The 18,812-nt window shown below is 35.2% G+C and overlaps 1 protein-coding gene across 3 annotated transcripts; it reads left to right on the forward strand.

Moving 5' to 3' along the window:
* The first annotated feature begins 948 nt into the window (after positions 1–948).
* On the forward strand, positions 949–15,611 carry LOC117932899. 3 transcript variants are annotated; one of them, XM_034854209.1, is made up of 12 exons: positions 949–1,186; positions 2,052–2,170; positions 2,252–2,358; positions 2,460–2,547; positions 8,322–9,450; positions 9,536–9,590; positions 9,707–9,788; positions 9,963–10,043; positions 11,458–11,562; positions 11,645–11,694; positions 12,160–12,283; positions 15,314–15,611. In XM_034854209.1, exons 1-12 carry the CDS (start codon positions 1,039–1,041, stop codon positions 15,392–15,394), a joined length of 2,169 nt encoding a protein of 722 aa, XP_034710100.1. In that variant the 5' UTR covers positions 949–1,038; the 3' UTR covers positions 15,395–15,611. The 3 variants fall into 3 exon arrangements, with proteins under 3 accessions (XP_034710100.1, XP_034710109.1, XP_034710118.1); XM_034854218.1 differs by having other exon boundaries at positions 2,094–2,170; XM_034854227.1 differs by having other exon boundaries at positions 1,098–1,186; positions 2,010–2,170.
* Positions 15,612–18,812: the final 3,201 nt, after the last annotated feature.

Genomic DNA, 18,812 nt, shown 5'->3' on the forward strand with positions numbered 1-18,812 from the left:
TATACTTTTTTTTTTCATTGTTTTTTAAAAGATAAAAAATTTATATCATTATTTTTAATTTTCACAATTGCTCAAGGTTTTAGGCTTAAATGGTGAACTTATATAAATCAAAACTTAATTTTTAGGTCAAACTAGGTTCAAAACACAATTGTCTCAAATACATTTAGGAATGACATATATAGGTATTAGAGCAAAAAAAAAAAAAAAAATCTTTTTAGAAAATAAAATTTTAACTTTTAAAAAATTGATTAAGATATTGTAATTTTTAAAAAATTAATTCAATACAATCTTATAAAAAACTAATTTACCTTCGCTTAAACCTTTTTAGACTAAAATATATGATTCATTTGTAGAGAATAAACAAGAAAATAGTTTTTCAGATTTGAGTATTTAAGTATAATTTTCAATTTTGTTTTTGAAAAACATTCTTCAACACTGATCTCACAACTTTTTAAAAATTGTTTTAGAAAATGTTTTGAAACGTGCTAAAATTGTTTTTGAAAAACGTTTTGAAACAGGTGGGGAGCTTTTATAATCAAAACTATATACATCGTGTTGCTTTATTTCAATTTTTTAAAAAATTAAAATAAAATTTATTTATCATTATCCAAATACGAGATAGGGGTTGCATCTTTTATCAAATATTTCAGACATAATATTTGAAAGCCACAAAAAATTGCTAGAAATTCAATTTATTACCAAGAATAGAAAATTTTGTACCCTTGCTAAATTGTAGATAACCTGGTCCTAAAAAACAATATTAAAGTGATTGTATGTTTTTTAAGCATGAAAATTAAAATTCCGAAATTAAATTAAGTAAAAAACATTTCAAAAATATTTATTTTTTTATTTTTAAAAAATGAAGGGGAGAGGGAGGGGGCTTCGGTGGTGCCGTCGGTGTGCTTTATATAAATCGGGTCGTTTCGTCATAAAAGAGAAAAAAAAAAGGGAAAAAAGAGAAAGGGTGGAAAATTTCTCATCATCTCCGAACTCTGGACCTTCTCTCTCTACAAATCTCTATCTTTCCAGTCCTCATCAATGGCATCCGAAGAGCAACAGCAGCCGCAGACAAGAGAGGAACCAGCCGATGAATGCCTGCATAAGACCAAGGTGGTCCAGTTTCTCGGGCGCACCACGCCCATCATTCTTCAGAACGAAAATGGCCCTTGCCCTCTTCTCGCTATCTGTAATCGCCCTCCTCTGTCTTGCATTTCTAGGGTTTCTGATTTCTATTTCTGTTTGTGCAATTCTTGTTTTTTCATTGCTTGCTTTCTCAATTTTGGGGATGGTTAATGAGGAAATGCGGGGAAGTGAGGGAGATACGGCCTGTGTGCGCTTTTGATTGCGAGTTGTTTGGGAGATGAGAATCTGTGCACGCCTGTGCCCGATAAGGTTTCTTGGCCTAGTTGAGTTGAGTTTTCCAACTTCTTTGGAAATTAGAAGACGAGGAGAAGATAGGTGTACGAGGTTTTTGTTTTGGCTTCTTTTTCGTCTATTTTCTCACTTGCCTAACGGACAAGGAAAATTTTATTTCATTTCTAGGGTTTCTGAAACTTTTACTTTTCCTCTGTATTGTCTATCCGTGCTTACTCGTTATGAATCATTTCAAGAATGCGAGGAAATGCAAGAAATTATAATTTTGATTTTTAGGTACTTGATTATTTGGGAACCTGGATAACTAGAACCTCCATTCAGCTTAGTCTAATGCCAGTATTTGCCTTGGTTGGATTTTCAATTTTAGGAAAACAAAACAGCAGAGAACATAAGAATAAAAAAAAAAAATATTTTGTTTAATCTTTATACCTAGTTTTTCTCAGAAACAAAAAGGTAGGAAATCTTTATAAACTTCTTGTTTTTCTGTTCTTATTGGAATCACATGCTGTGCATCTAGAAATGCTCACTCCACAACATGTATGTATATATACACATTCTGCATAAACTTTCACCTTGTCAACACTGTCTAAAGATTTAACCTATTATGTGTCCTCTTATTGTTTTCTGGGAATTAGAATCAATGCTGTTTTGCTGATGAATGATTGAGTTTGCAATAGGTAATGTTCTTCTGTTAAAAAACAACTTGAACTTGAGTCCAGACATTGCTGAAGTCTCACAACAGAAATTGCTTTCTCTGGTGGCGGAACGGTTAATCGATTCAAACAGTAATATCAATGTAAGATTTGCTTTGTTTTGTCATCTAAATTTGTCGCTCATTGTATATGTTAGTTGAAATCCTCTTTTTATTTGGATGCAGAATAAAGATGCAGGGTATGTTGAAAATCAACAGCAGAACATTTCAGATGCAATTGATCTGCTCCCATGTCTTGCAACTGGAATTGATGTGAATATAAAATTTAGAAGGTTGAAACTTCTGCTTTTTCTTTTTTTTTTTCAATTGTTTATAATTATTATTTTGCTATCATCATGATCATCTTGACCAAAAAGATAAATGGGGCTTGCAGAATTGATGACTTCGAGTTCACTCGAGAATGTGCAATCTTTGACCTTCTGGACATTCCACTGTATCATGGTTGGATAGTTGATCCCCAGGTGTGCTCTCAGGAGCTTATTATCTCGTTCTTTTAAAGAAGTTTTCTTATTTTGAAACATTAGAGTTTCTTTTTTCTTTTCCTAATTCAGTGTCCTTTAAAGATTGTCTTTTACCATTATTTCATTTCTCGTACTTGATTGGTTTGAACATATTGGAAGGATATCCATTTATCGTGTCTATCACCTATTACAAGTTTATCTCCCTATATATTCAACATATTAATATGAAGCCTGTGTGATGCTTGGGAGGTAGGCAAGGAGGACTAAAGCTAAAAGTTACATTCTTAACAAATAACTTTGTGAAAAGCTTAATACGAGTTTGTATCACTTGATACTATGTAATATTTAGTGGCTTTTCTGGAAACCCCCATAAGGGCTTTTGTACCAGGCGTAGGTGCTGGAAGGGACACTATGATGACAAAGACATTGTCACTTATAAAATATTATGGGCAACCACCCACTTTGTGATCAGCAAATGGTGGCCTTTCTGTAATATATAACTAAATCTATCAACAGAATTTCTATAGATCCTAATTTTTAGCAAACAAATATTATGACATTCTTTATCTGTAATTGCCAAGCAACCCCCGAAGAAAGAACTTCAGCAGAATTCTTACAATGAAACTTAATATATGTTGAGAAAGAAGAGATCACAATCCTGAGAATTTAATAAAAAACTCATCATAAAATTGCCAAAACACCAAAAGAGTAAGGCAGTGATTGGATGGAATATGGTTTGCTGTGGTAACCGCCTTTTGAAATAGTGAATTGAAAAATGAAAAAATATATGGAAAGAAAAAGAGAGGTGGTTTTATGCGTATAGCATCCTCTACTTGTAAGCTTGAATTCCGAATAAAATAGAACATCCAAGATGCAAGCTAAAATTACCTACATTTTCTCCAATATTTCTCTCCATTTACATTTAAACAAAATTATACACAAAACAATTAAAAGCACTGCTGTAATCCTCCATCACGTGGTCTTGACAACCATCTGGATAGGGGTGTTCTGCCAGAAACCCACCAAGGACTTCTCTGTTGCTAATGTTGGCTGGAAATGAAAGAGATGTCCAATCTATCAACTCAGCAGGTAAGACTAAGAACTCATGCAGAACATAACGATGCCATAGTTGCATGTTGAGGATGTTAAGAGTGGATCCAAGATTGTAGGGTAGTGGGTGGGGTTGGAGTGGAGGGTGGTGGGTGGAAGAGGATAGCCTGAGTTGTACTTGTACAATTAGAAGTTCCAATGCATGAATCACCAATTGGTGATGGGCCTTGGGGTTGAGAGATCAAAGCAGGAGAAAATGGTAAAGGTGATGAACAAGTAGGTGCTACAATTTGAAAGATGAGGCCTTGACCTTGATTTATAGGAAAGAAATTACAAAAGTAGATGGAGGAGAAAATAGGTTTCTTGGCTATGGTTTGTTGGTGTCACACATTGGTCAACTGAAGGGGTAGATGGGATTTGGTCATTGATTACTACTCAAAAAGAGCATATTTTAGATAATAATTCTCATGAGTTTCACGTCTTTTGAGTAGTAATTATACCTAAAATACTCAATTAGCATGTTGTTGCCCTTGCAAGAGTTACTAACAAGTTTTATGAAGTTTTGGAGTCATTGCAAAGTATGTTTTTGATAAATTGGTAACAAAAGAGATGAATCAAATTGAAAAAAACAAATAAAGTTGATGATGATCCAAATGCATAATGAAAGAAGCAATGCAATCGGTTTGGATTGGGATTTGGAGCTTAATTGAAGGTGGTGGAGATGGATTAAAAATGAAGAAATGGGAGAAATTGCAAGGAGGAGTCGGAAAAGCATGTTTTTCAATTTTGCATAGTCATGCGAAATGAAACAGAACAGGCTTGGCTGCAGCATATAAGGGAAATGTGAAAAGTGATTTCGCATGACCATGCGAAATTTTCGCATGACCATGCGAAATTTTCGCACAGTCATGCGAAACGCTCCAGCAAAACGAAAATGCAGCTAATGGACTTTCCACTTCGCACCATCATGCGAAATTGCTAGGGGCTCGTGCGAAAATGCATTTTCTCCAGATTCCTTGATGAAGAAGCCTCCGGAAGGCCTCTTAGATGATGCCAAGTGTCCACTTGACCTTGGCCTATAAATAGAAACATGATTGACTCATTTAAGGACTTTTGATACATTTTCTAATTGTAGAACTTTTTAGATTTCTTTTCTCTATATAATTCTCTACTTTCCTTCATTTTCTCTCATTTTCTCGGTAGCCAAACATGTCTTGTGAGATCAAATCTCCAAGCATGAGTGGCTAAATCTCGTTTTTCTCGGAGGAAGGAAGATTTAAAGGCAAGATCTATGGTGAATTAGAGAATTGAGCTTGATTTGCAAAGGTAATTTGATCCAATTGATTGATTAATTGAAATTTGGGGATTTTTCTCTTTAAATTATCTTGGATGATTACTACAATGCAAACTAAGTAGATTCACCAAATTCTTAATGCTAGATTTGATGAGATTGAATAGTTGCATTGTGTGAATCATTGGAAGATAATTTAAGATGAATTGACTATATGATTTGAATTGATCTCTTGGATTAGATTATCTAATTTGAAGAGAAATTAGATCTAGACCTAAAGCTAAATCAAAAATCGGTTTAGATGAAAATTTAGGTTTTCAATCTAACTTGATAAAAATTAGATCTCAACATCTATTCACCATGGAAATTGCTTTCTAGAAAGTCCTAACTCCGAGAATCTCACATCTTATTAATTTTCTTCTCTTTTACACTTCATTTTCCTCTCAATTTAAATACATTGTTATTTTGGAATTTTATCATGCAATTTCAAGTCAATTTCACTTGATCATAATCATTTCTTATCATCTCATTCAAGCCTTAATTACCGAGAATAATCCATCCTTGTGGACGATACCTAAATACCACTATACTACAGTAGTTTGTACTAAAACCATTTTTTGATCGGGTACAAATTGCTATAGAATTGTGAATTAGGTTATAAATTTTGTTTTGATCAAATAAACGACAAAATCCGAGCGATCAGTCATCTTTGTCTAATTAAGTTGAGAATAAATTGTCTTGTTTTTATCATGCACTGCATGATGCATGTGAATGAATTTTCAGTTCATATAGTTTAAAACTTTTAGTACTAATGTTTGTTATCAAAGCATTTAAACATGAGTGTTAAACATCTATTATAAATTTCTTTTCTTTATTATTATTTTGTGTTTCAAATTGAGTGATGATATGAGCACAACAATAGAAAAATGATGGTTATTATTACATGAATCTTTTGTACTAGGCATTCTATATGAACTGTTAGGTTTGAACTTGGAGCCTCCCACAAACCCTCCCAATCCTTTACTGCTTGAGTCAGGCTTCAAGGACATACACGCACAGACACACACGCACGGATTTGAACCAAACAAAGTCGAAATGAAGCATCTTACCTAAAAAGGAGAACAAGCTACACTAAAGAGTACAAAACCATGATTCTGATAGAAGTTCAATAATTTACGAAAAGTTTCATTGGCTCATATGGAGCTGGGAATATTAGGGTTTCTTTTGCTTTAGTGTCCCCATGATCAATTTAGTTCATACTGAGGATTGTACATACCTACATCAAACTTCTAACAACTTTTGCCCTAAATTCTCTCTGTGATGATTTTTTCAAGATTCAGTTTTTTGGGTAAGATGGTGCCATTTAAGTGCCTACACTCCATTGCTCTCTAGATGGGCATTTTGCTCATGCCTTATTATTACTTCATTTTTAGTGTATGTTGTAGTTTTACACTCTATTCAAAGAAGATGAGCATTATATAGGGTTTTAGGGTGCATAGTGGCCATTCTCCCAACCACCTATTTAGCCCTTCCTTTGGGAGACAATTTTAGGTCCTCTAGGATTTGGGATGGGGTGGAGGGAAAATTCCAGAGAAGGTTGTGGAATAGACTGTACTTGTCAAAAGGAAGAAGGCAAATTATGATAAAAAGCACTTTGTCCAACTTGTTGATTTACTTAATGTCTCTTTTTGTCTTATCCCATAGAGGGTAGTTATTAAATTGGAAAAGATTCAAAGATATTTTCTTTAGGGAGGGGGACCTTTGGAACTTAAACAACATCTGGTGAATTGCTCTATAGCTTACATGGACAAGCAAAAAAAAGGGTTAGGCATAAGAAATTTATCCATCTTTAATGAGGCTCTTTTGGGAACAAGTAATTGTAGGGAAGTATAGGCAAGAAGAAGGGAGTTGGTGTTCTAAAGAGGTGAGAGAGGGTTATTTATCCAAAAAAAAGAAGAAGAGGTGAGAGAGGGTGTGTGGAGGAGGATCAAGGGTGGTTGGAGGCTTTCAAGGGTAGAACAAGTTTTAAGGTGGGTTTCAAGAACAGGTTGGAGTTTTGGAAAGATAGGTGGTATGGGGACACTTCTTTAAGGGAGACTTTCCCAAAGCTCTAATCTATAGCCTCTTTAAAAAATGATTGGATAGCTGGTGTATGACACAGTGGTAGTTGGAGCCCTAGGTTTATAAGACAATTGCATGATTGGGAATTGTAGGAGGTAGACGTTCTTTTTAGGAGGATGCATGAGCATTCCATTAGTATGAATACTAAAGATAGCTTGGTGTAGTTGTTTATGAAGACTGGCAACTTTTTAGTTAGGTCCTCCTATTTCTCCTTATCAAATAGGAGGGCAGAGCTGTTTCCTTATGGTGCAGTATAAAATTCCTAGGTGCCATCAAGAATTAGCTTCTTTGCTTGAGAAGTATGGTTTAGATTCTTGCCCTAGTTGTTTAGGCCATTTGGAGTGAGAGAAACAAGAAAGAAGAGGAAAAAGACTTAGAAGGGTACTTCGTTGTGTGTGTTTTGGACCATTTGGAGGTAGAGAAATAAGAGAGCATTTGAAAATTGTGAAATTATGGACTAGGCAATTAAACATTCCTTCTTGTATCTCTTCTGAGATTAGGTCAGAGTGGCTATTGAGGATTGTTTCTTGTCCTTGTTAGACTTTGTGGTTTGGTTAGGCTAGGCTTGATGTAAGGCATGGTTGCTGGTTTTTGTGCCTTTGCACTGTTTTTTTTTTTTTTCTGCCTTTTGGCTTTTTCTTTGTATTGTGTATGCCTTCACACTTTTTCTTTTGTTGATAATACAATCTTTACATACCTATCAAAATAAATTATACTTGCTTCAGTTTTATCTACATGTACACCTTGCAATCATGATAATTCTTTTTCTTTAAAATCTTAGATGTCTAATTTTTTGAAGCATGCTAGTTGGATGTTGGAAAAAAAATAATATCAGATGCTGCGTATCAGGGTGTCCAATTGGTTAGGGCAAATGCTGAGATGTGTGGTAGAGGCGCATAGTCCTAGGTTTGATACCTACCATTGGTTGAATGCCTTAGATTTATACACTGTGTACTTTGGTGCGCCCCTTTTTGGCGCTTTAATACCCTTTTCATTTACCTATAAAAAAAGGAAACTGGCCGAATGCCATGGATCACTAGTTTTGGTTATGGTTGGCAAGGTCAGCACCCCAAGGTTTGGGCCCCCATGGAGAGTCCGAAGGGCTCAGCCATGAAAAGTTCCTCGGTTATTAAAAAGAAGAAGAAGAAGAAGATCAGATGCTACCAGCAGAATGACTATTTTCTTGCCTGGGGCCACTTTGTTGCTTAGAATGTGGTTGATGCAACATATCTTGATTAGGTTTCAAGCATATACTAGTGTTTCTATATGACATTTGGATTGATGATTGATTCTTCTTGTGCATGTGTACCAGGATTCTGAAACTGCTAATGCAATTGGGTCAAAGTCCTATAATGCTCTCATGGGGGAGCTTGTTGCCCTGGATTCAAGAAATATGGAGGGTGAGCCTAAGAGTACTCCTGAAGAAGACTGTATCGATTTTGCTGCTGCTACAACTGCCACTCTAGGAGTTCCTTCTCCATCCCTTTCAAGAGCTAGATCTTTTGAGGATTCTCCACATTCTATCTCTGATAACCAGACAGTAAGAAAAGGAGACCTTGAAGAAGAAGCGGAGCTGTCGAGAATCTTGAAACTGTCTGAGGCTGAATTGTCAACTACAGTGGATGATTCTCTTATAGTTAATGCTATTGGAGGGATTTCTATCCATTCAGATTCTGTTGTAGTTAATACTAATGGAGAGATATCTGTCAGTTCAGGTGCAAGTTCATACCCCAATAAGTGTATGCCTGTACCACTTGTGGAGACACTAGAGGTGCACACTGGTGGTACAGACCAAAATTTTCATCAACAAGAAGCAGCCATATCAGATGACTACAATGCCTTAAGCAGGGATAAGAATAATCTGCCATCTTCCCAAACCACTCCTGCAGAAGGGGTTTGTTCATTGTCAAATACTGATGGGGGAAGTCACATCAATCAGCCAACTTCTGAAGAATCTAGAATGCATTTTCCAAGTGATGATGTGGTTGATAAGACTAATGGTGAAAACTTGGTCCAGAATGAAAATGTACCTTCCCCTTCTACCAGGAGAGATCCTATATCTGCAGATGAGAGCAGTGTGGATATTTTAGGAGGGGATGAAAAAATTCAGAAACAGTTCACTTCTACAGCCAATGTTCATGTGCAAACTGATAATCAAAGTGCTTGTGGCACAACAGAAGCTTCTGGTTTATCTACTACTAACACAGATTTGTCTTGTGGTAGAAGACCGAATGTGGTTGTGTCAGCAGGTTTTATGCCGAGTGTTGATGATGGTGAACCCATATATGAAGGAGAGGAGTGCATATTGGATTCAAATACAACAATTTATGAAGACCGAGAGCCCATGTATGAAGGTGAGGTGGTTCTAGCGGAACAAGCCGACAAAGACACTGTGGATTCTTGTAATATAGGTTTCAAGGATGAACTCACTCCACAACAAGGTAAGTGGTGTTCCTTATTGAATAAATTGATGTAGATGTTCCTAAAGTTTATTAAAACTATGAACCTTCATTTTATTCACTACAGGGGAACTGGTCAGGAACTTTTTGAAGAACAATGCTAATCAATTGACCGTTTATGGGTGTGTTGATTTCTTGCTTTAGCAGTTCTGATTCTATCATCTATGTGTTCTTCTATGCTGGGTATAGGAGATTCTTATGTTATTGTTCTTCATATATTTATAAATTTTTTTTGCAGCCTCTTTTGCTTACGAGATAACTTGAAAGAACGCGAGCTTTGTGTTTTTTTCCGTAATAATCACTTCAGCACCATGTTTAAGGTCAAGTCCAGGCTAGAATTTTTTTTTCTTTTCCTATGGTCTAATCTGTGGCTGATCAGCTGCCAACTACTCCAGCAGCAGTTGAAAAATTAAATAAAACAACTCCAAGATTTTAGATCCTATACTTTTGAATATCTTTTGAAGGATAATTACTCAATCTCATCTAATCTGCAGCTTGATGGTGACCTGTATCTTTTGGCTACAGACCAAGGTTACATAAATCAGCCTGATTTGGTATGGGAAAAACTAAATGAGGTAAGATCATTCACTCATTAATATTTTTTAGCTGGTGGCATGTGAATCATTAGTTTCTTGAATCTTTGGTTTGGGTCACTAATCCAGTCCTAGTTGAAAGAGAACTTCAGTTTCTCTTTTAACAATCTGCATTTCGCTAATTGATTCATAGAAAATGCTCAAATTTTTTAGTTAAGAAATAGCTAAATTGTCATCTCTTGGTGGGCTTTCTGAAAGTACATTTTGAAAAGAAAAGGAAGCAATCAAATAATTTTTTTTTCTTGCATATTTTTTTTGGTGAAAAAACAGTATTATGAAGAAAGCATATTCATTTATGTTGCTGACATGCTGAGGTGGTGATGGTGTTAGGGGGCATTGGACCCCCCCTAAAGCATTTTTGTTGTTTGAAACATTGATCTTTTCACCTTTTTTCCTTTGTTGCTTCCACATAGTATTGAAATACTAATCAAACAGTATCTCACAAAAGATTTTATTTTCAAAATTTTATCAGAAACAAAAAATGTATTAAATATATACAAAAGAAGGATGAGGAATCCTCCCTTAATCATCAAAACGTATGTTTAAAGCATGAGGGGAGCCTTGTCCTGGTTTGAGGAGATGTAAATTTTGGTTTTCTTATATGGGACTAAAACCATGTTCTATGGGTATCCTTGTATAGTGGAGGAGTTTAGAGCTTTTTGTTAAGGGTTTTATGATTGTGGGGATGATTTCTCATCCTTCCCTTATACCTTTTATTAACAATTAATGCATCTTTGGTTTTTGATTAAAATATATATATATATAAGCCTTTAAACTACTGAGAGTGTGTTTGACAATGTTTCTCTTGTAAGTGTTTTCTCTAAAAGTGTTTTTGGAAGAATCACCTATCAAGTGTTTCTCTAAGAAGCAATACAAGTGTTTTTCAACTTTTTAAAAGTGTGTTCTAATTTTTTCCAAATGCATGATTTTCTTCAAAAACACTTTTTAGGCTAAAAGTGCTTTTTAAAAACACTGTTAAGCAAACTTTAAGTAGACCTATACATCAGTAAAGTAGTACCACTTGGGAATATTCAAAAAACAACTCATTGCTCCAATATTGGAAAGGACATTTCAGTTTGCATAATCATGGGCTTTTTCAAAGTCAACTTACAAAACATCCATCTTCTTGGACTCATCAATTTGGAAGCTATTGCTTCATTGGCCATCAAAGCTGCACCCCGAATTTTTCTGCCTTCCTTAAAGGCATTCTAAGCCTCCAGCGCTACTTTCTTCAATTTGTTATGCAACACTTCTGTCAAAATTTTATACAGACCCCTAACCATGCTAATGGACATTTTATTTAATTTCCTAATTCAACTAGATTGATATGTTATTTTATCTAGGGGTGCCACATTTAGGATTTGATATTCCAATTTTGATTCTCCATGCTTTTCAGGTTAATGGGGACACTGTGTTTATGACCAGTAACTTTAAGGAGTTCAAGGTGGAAAGTCACAGCAGTGGCACTTGGGATGAACAAAATGCTATGGCCAGTACTGCAGTATGTATTTCTTTTTTATCTGCAATATTAGAATCTGTCATTAATGGCTACCACAAAACTAATTAACATTCTTATGCCTCAGGACTATTTGGCTAGCATTGATAATTCGGCACAAGGGGGCTTGGATTTGAAGTAATTATTCTAACCCTGTGCATATATTGATCTCTCCCATCTTTAGTTTGAATAGAAGACCTTTAGTGATAACTACACTTTATTTGAATGGTTTGATTGCATTCTTGTGGTACTTTTAACTTCTAGACCACATGAGTTGCTTTACTTTATGCTTTCATCAATCTCTTTGCACTGTTTGTATTTCTTTCTTCTGTGGAAATGAATTTGTACTCACAACAAAGTTTTTAATCTTGGTTTTAGCATATTTGGAAGTTTGATGGGGGGGAATATGTCTGAAGTTCCTAGATCACAAGTTCTCCTAATATATTGCAATTCAATTTCTTGTGCTTTATGGAACTTCCCTTAAGAAAAGTTGTCATGTATCATATTATCCAATTTTCTTTTAGAGAGAGAGATTCTATTTCTTGCTTGGAAATTTGCCTGTTGAGCTGTAATTCATATTTGTACTGTATATCATCATGGCAGTTCTGATCTGCAACTGGCAATAGCTCTGCAACAGCAGGAGTTTGAGCAACAGCCACAACGTCAGAATACGAATACGCAGCAACCATCTAGTAGTGGAAATTCAAGGCTGATCACTGGTCCTCAGGTAGACACTAAAATTTTTGCTTAACTACCAATGCTTCCCTCCCCCTGTAGACATGCACAGAGACACATTCTCTCACTCTTGAGACCTTTGAATAATTTCCACTTTTCTCACTTGACTTAATTTAGTGCTATGCCTGGATTTTTGGTGTCCGAGTTTTTTTACTCAAGACTATTTGTCAAGTGCTCTCTGCTAGTTGTTTGGGTAACATTGGTTTATCAGGCCAACCTGAATGAACCTGTTCATTTGAGCTAATGTCTCAAATATAATATTTGAAATTTGTTAATTTATAGGAAATGTTAGATTTAACATGTTCATTTAGATCATTATAAATGTTATTTTGATTAATGCTTTCTGCTTAATCGGGGTCCATTATGAAACAGATTTCTCATTGTAGGCACCATAATTTCTTTTTATTGTACAGCATTGAAGGAGGTAAAGAAAACAAACATAATTTCTAGCATTTGTTCTAGGCCTTAAGACACTAATAAGACAACTCATCCAGTCTGGTTGAAATAGAATTTGGTTGATCTTGTTTGTAGTGGTTACCCTTTTTCTCAGCTGATACGTGGAGAATGTTACCTTTTTCTTTGGTTCTGACGACTTTGATTACTTTGGTTCATTGCTTATCAAGAATACTCCCTAGACTCTGCCTATATACCTACTGCTTCCAACCTGTTTACTGAAGAGACTGCCTGTACCTTGGTGAGACTCTTCATAAAGAGAAAATCCTGAACACCACTATAAGTACTGCTCTTACCTGAGCTCGAGCTAGTTGGTTTATAAGGGCTGCAGCATGAGCATTCTCAGATTGAGAAATCTCAACCTGATCTAAGGTTGGGTTGACTAGGTTGAGGCTTTGCCAGCCAGACCTCAACCCAATTTACCATATGCATAATAATCATTTATACATTTTTTATGCTATATGACTATATTTTAGGTGCCATACATCAATGTTTCTTTGTGAATGCAAATAAAAAAAAATGAAGTCGTGATGATTTAGGTATGATAATTAACACTTTTACTAGAGATAGGTTGATATCATCTTTATTTATATCTCATTAAATACTTGATCTAAAAAAACAAAGCTGATAAACTAAAATATGAAGCAAGGCATGAACCAATCTCACAAGTAATGATTATTATTGTTGTTATTATTATTAATAGTAATGATAATAATAAACATAATAATAGTAAAACCTATAATATTGCTGATCTAAAAAAACCTATAACAGTGCTAATCTAACCAAACCCCGTACTGTCTACAATGTCCAAGAAGGGCAACAAATGAAAGCTAACATACCAGCTTGACCACTTAAGTAAAGAATTGAGAACCATACCTTTCAGCTCTATGCAGACCTTTCCAGTTACAGATATAATAGGAAACCTTGTTTCTTTTTTCTACCAGTTTCTTTGAAATTGTGATGATATGAACTGTATATTTGTTGCAAGTTTTTATGTTGTTCTGTGGCTTACTTTAATTTATGTTTTATAAAAAAGCATGATTTTGTAAAAAAATTGGTTCTTTGGGTATTACTTAACGGATTATGCAATTAATGGAGTAATCAATAATGTAAATCTAAACAAAGAATGAATTATTTCTCCAATCCAAGCAACCTAAAGAACCTGCCCCAAATCCAAACGAACCGACTTCAGGTTGAAAATCTGACTTAAGCTGAGGTTGGATTGGCCTTGAGTTAGCTTTTGGGCCCACTTAACCTATCCAAGTTGCAACCCACTGAACCCCCTTTCTTCTATGTTCTAATAAATTGTTGTCTTTAATTGACAAAATGATATTGTTGCATATCCTCTCTCTTTGATATGAAAAGTGTATTCAAACACTAATACTCTTATAATAATAAATAGGACTTAGCCATGGATAAGCTAGAACAAGCACTGTTTTGGAACACCAAAGTGAAGCACTTGGCTTGATGGGGCAGAGTTATTTAGGCCATTGGGTTGGGAATGCACTAGGATGGTCATTATTGTATCAGAGTTCTCTCTCTCTCCCCTCCTGCTCCTCCCCCCCACTACAAAATATATATATATATATATATTTATACATGTAGATGAAATAATAAAGTATGCAGAAAAAGCTAATTTTATTTTTGGACACCTCATGAAAAATGATATCATTTCATTTGTTTCACATAATATTCTGCTGCATCTGCATTGTTGGATTCTTGTTGTAATATGAAATTTTCGTATTTGCATCCTTTCTCAATTTTACTTGAGTTGTCATTCATTATTTGTTTTTGCTTCTGTGTTATAGAGAAATAGGTATGGTAATGATCAATTTTCTTGATTTCTAAATTTAACTATAGAAATGAGATGTTTCATGTCTCAGGATAGGCAATTTGGATAATTGGTATTAGCGGACTGTAATTTGATTTTACTGAGAGTTGAAACCAATGCACATATGAATGTCAAATAGGTTAGGATTTAGAGTATTAATATGAAATTGACCTTCTAAAACATATTTTGCATAAAAACCCAAGGTCTAAATGACTTGGGACACTTGTCCGCTTATTCGACATTTAGTGTTTCTTTTCTGATCCTCAGTTGAGATTTATGGTTATGAATTTATATATGATTGATGGTTACCCCACACCAAAAAAAGAATTGCTTCTGCTTCAAATAAACTAAGTTATAAATTTATATATGATTGATTTTTGTCTGAAAAATTTATAAAGAAATAGATCCTCAAGACTGGAGTGTAGGTGTCTGAGTTGTTTTAAGTGCCAGAAAGGTCATCCATGTAGCTGTTTCAAAATAAGTGGGGGTTTGTTGGGTTGGGTTGGGTTATTGCGGCATCTCTTTGTCATAGTAAATTGGAAATTGTCCTTTCAAGCACGGAGCAATAAAGTCAAATTACATCAACAAAGTCTCTTGCTTGTGCATGTTTCACGGTGTAGCCAAATTTCCACAAATATTATTAATGCGTGCAAGTGCTGCAATTTTCATCAATTCTCCTCAGCAATCAATCTGAATATGAATGTTGTGCTTGGTAACTAAATTGATGATATTTTGCAGGCGCCAAGAACCAGTGGCAGAAACTCCTCATCTGCAAGGCATGATGCAAAATCTTCAAAAGAAAAGTGTATTGTGATGTGACGTCCGCATGCCAAGGAGTTGGAAATTTGTACTGTAAATGGTGTGAATGTCTCTTGCCTCTCCATTGCATCCCTAGACAACAATTTAACCCTTGGGTTTTTTTTCTTTTTCTTTGTTAACCTCATGTGATTTCTGATCTTGTTTGTAAATAAAGAAAAATATATAGTCCCACATTGGATAGGCCCTGCAATCCTATGATGCCCTTTTTCTTTTCTTCCTTTTTTTTCCTCATATAATTGGCTTTTGTACCTTTTCGGGAATTATAGGCAGATAATATAACCAAGTCCCCTCGCTCATTTACTGTGTAGGGTTGGGTGGTGGGAAATATGGTTTTACTTATTTGAGGCCTTGGTAGGGTACACTGGAGGACCACCTAGCCCATGTTGTCCCTCCCCACTTGCCCCTATCCACAACACCATCCTCCCAAGTGATAATCAAAAGGAAATAGGGATGATTCTATCTATGACCATGCCCCCACAATTGAACTGAAAATTTATTGGGTAATTACATGTGTGATGTTGATATGGCATGACAATTTGACAACAGGGTATCAATGAGAGAGTATCCGATCGGTTGTTGTCCCCTTCATCTTTAAGCGAAGTAATGTATTAATTTCATAGGGCTCCAACTCTGTCTGCATCCAAAGCAGTTGAGCCTTAATTCTTGTTGAGAAGTAGCAAGTGTTAAAAAATGTGCGTTGTCACTGTAAGTTAGGTTAAATAGAGGATTGTGGTGTACCGATTCTAGGGAAATAAAGAGAAATTTAAAGAAAATTAGCAGGAATTGGTTATGGGGTCGCATTTATTTGGTTTCGAACCAGATGGTGATGGCGACGGTGTTACTGATTGGGGGAATTTTGTTTTATTTTAATCTTTCCCAAACAGCTCAGGGCGGATGATAGATTCTCAATTCTGCACACAGAGTACACATCTGAATTCTGTCTTGCGTAGTAAATGGCCCATGTACCCCCAACTGCGGTGCACCCAGAAATGTAATGAACAGAGCTACGTTCTTGGGTTCCGAAACCATGGCCTCCTCGTTGTGCAATTTACTCCAAATAAATTCACATGTGTGGCGCTCGGTTTTTAGCTTTTTAGACTCTTGACTCGTATCTCTCTCTATCTCTATCTCTATCTCGCTGAGTGAGCCTGTGTTATAAGAGACTGGGCGTTCAATCCCGAGGTAAAATGGCCTAACAATGAAAAAGCAAGGGGGGGGAGGACTCCTAAACTCATCATGTCCTCCCACAGTTGGGTGTTTCGTGAACTTTTGGTCATTCAGTCGTACAGTTAAACAAGGGCTACAGCCCCCCCTACACTCTCCAATCAAAATATCAAATTCACCTTCCTTGTGGGGTCTCCATCGAACCTTAGCTGAACATTCTAACACACGTTGGACTTCTGACTATCCACCACCGACAGGGGACAATTACCCTCACATGTATTATTCCCTTTTTCTTTTTCTTTTTTAATTATTTGTTGTTTCATTATTGCCTTTTATTACAATTAGAATACAATTAATGACAGAGCACCAGATAAGACGAGTCATAATAGAGGCGGAGAGTGGAAAAAACTAATAGGGAAAAATTATATAAGATTATATATACGTTATATGAATTGGATAATATTTTTGTATTTTCAAACAAGTGAAGGGTGATGCAGAGATGGATTGAGATTTGGGTCTTGATTTGATATTGAAGGCGGAGAGACCGGGGAGAGGGATATAGAAGGGAAAACGAAAAAGAAAGGGGAAAAAAAACAAGAAGGAAAAAGAGCGGAGGATACGTTGGGGAATGGAGAAAGGGACAAGACCACAACATTTGTGAATTGGGACCACTTCCACCTTTCTCTCTTTCTTATATCTGTTGTCTTGGGAGGGGACCACTCTACACATGTCACAATCTTAGGACTGTGAATACGACAAATCTACAGCTGTGATGGTGACCCCACTACCCACCACCACCACCACCACCTCTTCCTCCTCCTCCTCCTCCACCACCTCCCCCTCAGTCTCCACTCTTCCCCCCCACCCCACCTCTTCTCTTGCTTCTTCCCTGATTTCCAAGTTTTAATTAATCTCCAATGATTGAATAATCCCACCTCATACCCATCATGCTAACATGATAAGAAAGAAAGACAATGTTGGTGAGAATGAGGGTAAGAAATATAAGAATACCACCTTTTCATATTCATTCTCACCATCCTCCAATCCAACAATTATTCTGTTCTTCCCGCATTATAATACTTCATCATCTCTGGGTATCAATATTTTTCCTAATCTAACGGAGCGGACGGTTGTGATTTTGTTTTCATATTCCCACTCTATACCACCAACCACAGTGGATTTTCAAAAGTCTCAATTATTAATACCATATCAATATGGTATAAAATTAATGCAAAATTACCAAATTAAAGAAAAAACCAATGAAGTAATTGGGATATAATTGTCCTATGTTTCATCCCCTTTCACTTTTTTTTTTTTTGGTCTCTCTTTATTTCACTTTCCTAAGTGTACTTTTGGGTTTGTCCTCTCACTTTTTGGAGCCCATAATGCAAATTCATGATTTTTTTTTAAAATAAAATTTAATATTAAACGTAGGATTTTGTAATTCAATCATTAGGGGTTGTAACATACAAAATTGAGTACCTAAAATTGTTATTAGGTCATCATCTTGGTGCCAAATTGTCAATGGAATCCATGTCATTTCACATTTATTTTAATTAAAAAATATTAGACTTTTGATTTCTCCCCTTTTTTTCTCGACCTTATCTATAATATTTAATTATTGTTACAAGCTGTCATAATAAAATAAATAAATAAATACAAATTTAATGTGGGTATTGTACGAATCAAATTCTTGTTTTCTTGTGATCTCCAAGTTGAGCTCAATTATGAGGTTTATAGTCTACACCCAACCTCCACGGCTCCACCTCACCTACAATTGAACAATTTAAGCTTGCCCTCATTTATAAACTCCACCTTTTCTTATTCCTGTTTATTTGAATTTTAAATTCTTTCATCCTTGCAAGTACATTTGTCTATATAACAAAAAAATAATAATATTTATTCTTTGAAAATATCTTGTTTCAAAGATGCGGCTTTAAAAAATTCGAGTTTTAGTTGGGTATTTTTTCAAAACAAATTTTAAAAAATATGATCAAACATATATATATATATATATATATATATATATATATATATATATATATATATATATATATTAAGAGTTAATGAAAACAGTTTTTATTTATTTTTAAAAATTATTTTTTATTTTATTTTACTTATATAAGAATATTTTATTAAAATTTTGACATTTTTTTTATATATTCCAAAAAATTTTTAAGACTAAGACATGACTTTAAAAAGTAACCACCAAAACTTTTAAGTTGGCGTGTATGTTATTATAAAAACCGGTAAA

Source organism: Vitis riparia, chromosome 2 (assembly GCF_004353265.1).
Source record: "Vitis riparia cultivar Riparia Gloire de Montpellier isolate 1030 chromosome 2, EGFV_Vit.rip_1.0, whole genome shotgun sequence".
Taxonomy (NCBI): Eukaryota; Viridiplantae; Streptophyta; class Magnoliopsida; order Vitales; family Vitaceae; genus Vitis; species Vitis riparia.

Coding starts and splice junctions, on each gene's coding strand:
- LOC117932899 (XM_034854209.1), top strand. CDS start 1,039: ATGGCATCCGAAGAGCAACAGCAGCCGCAGACAAGAGAGGAACCAGCC. Junction 9,591..9,706: donor AATCAATTGACCGTTTATGG/GTGTGTTGATTT, acceptor TTTTTTTTGCAG/CCTCTTTTGCTTACGAGATA. Junction 9,789..9,962: donor ACTTCAGCACCATGTTTAAG/GTCAAGTCCAGG, acceptor TCTAATCTGCAG/CTTGATGGTGACCTGTATCT.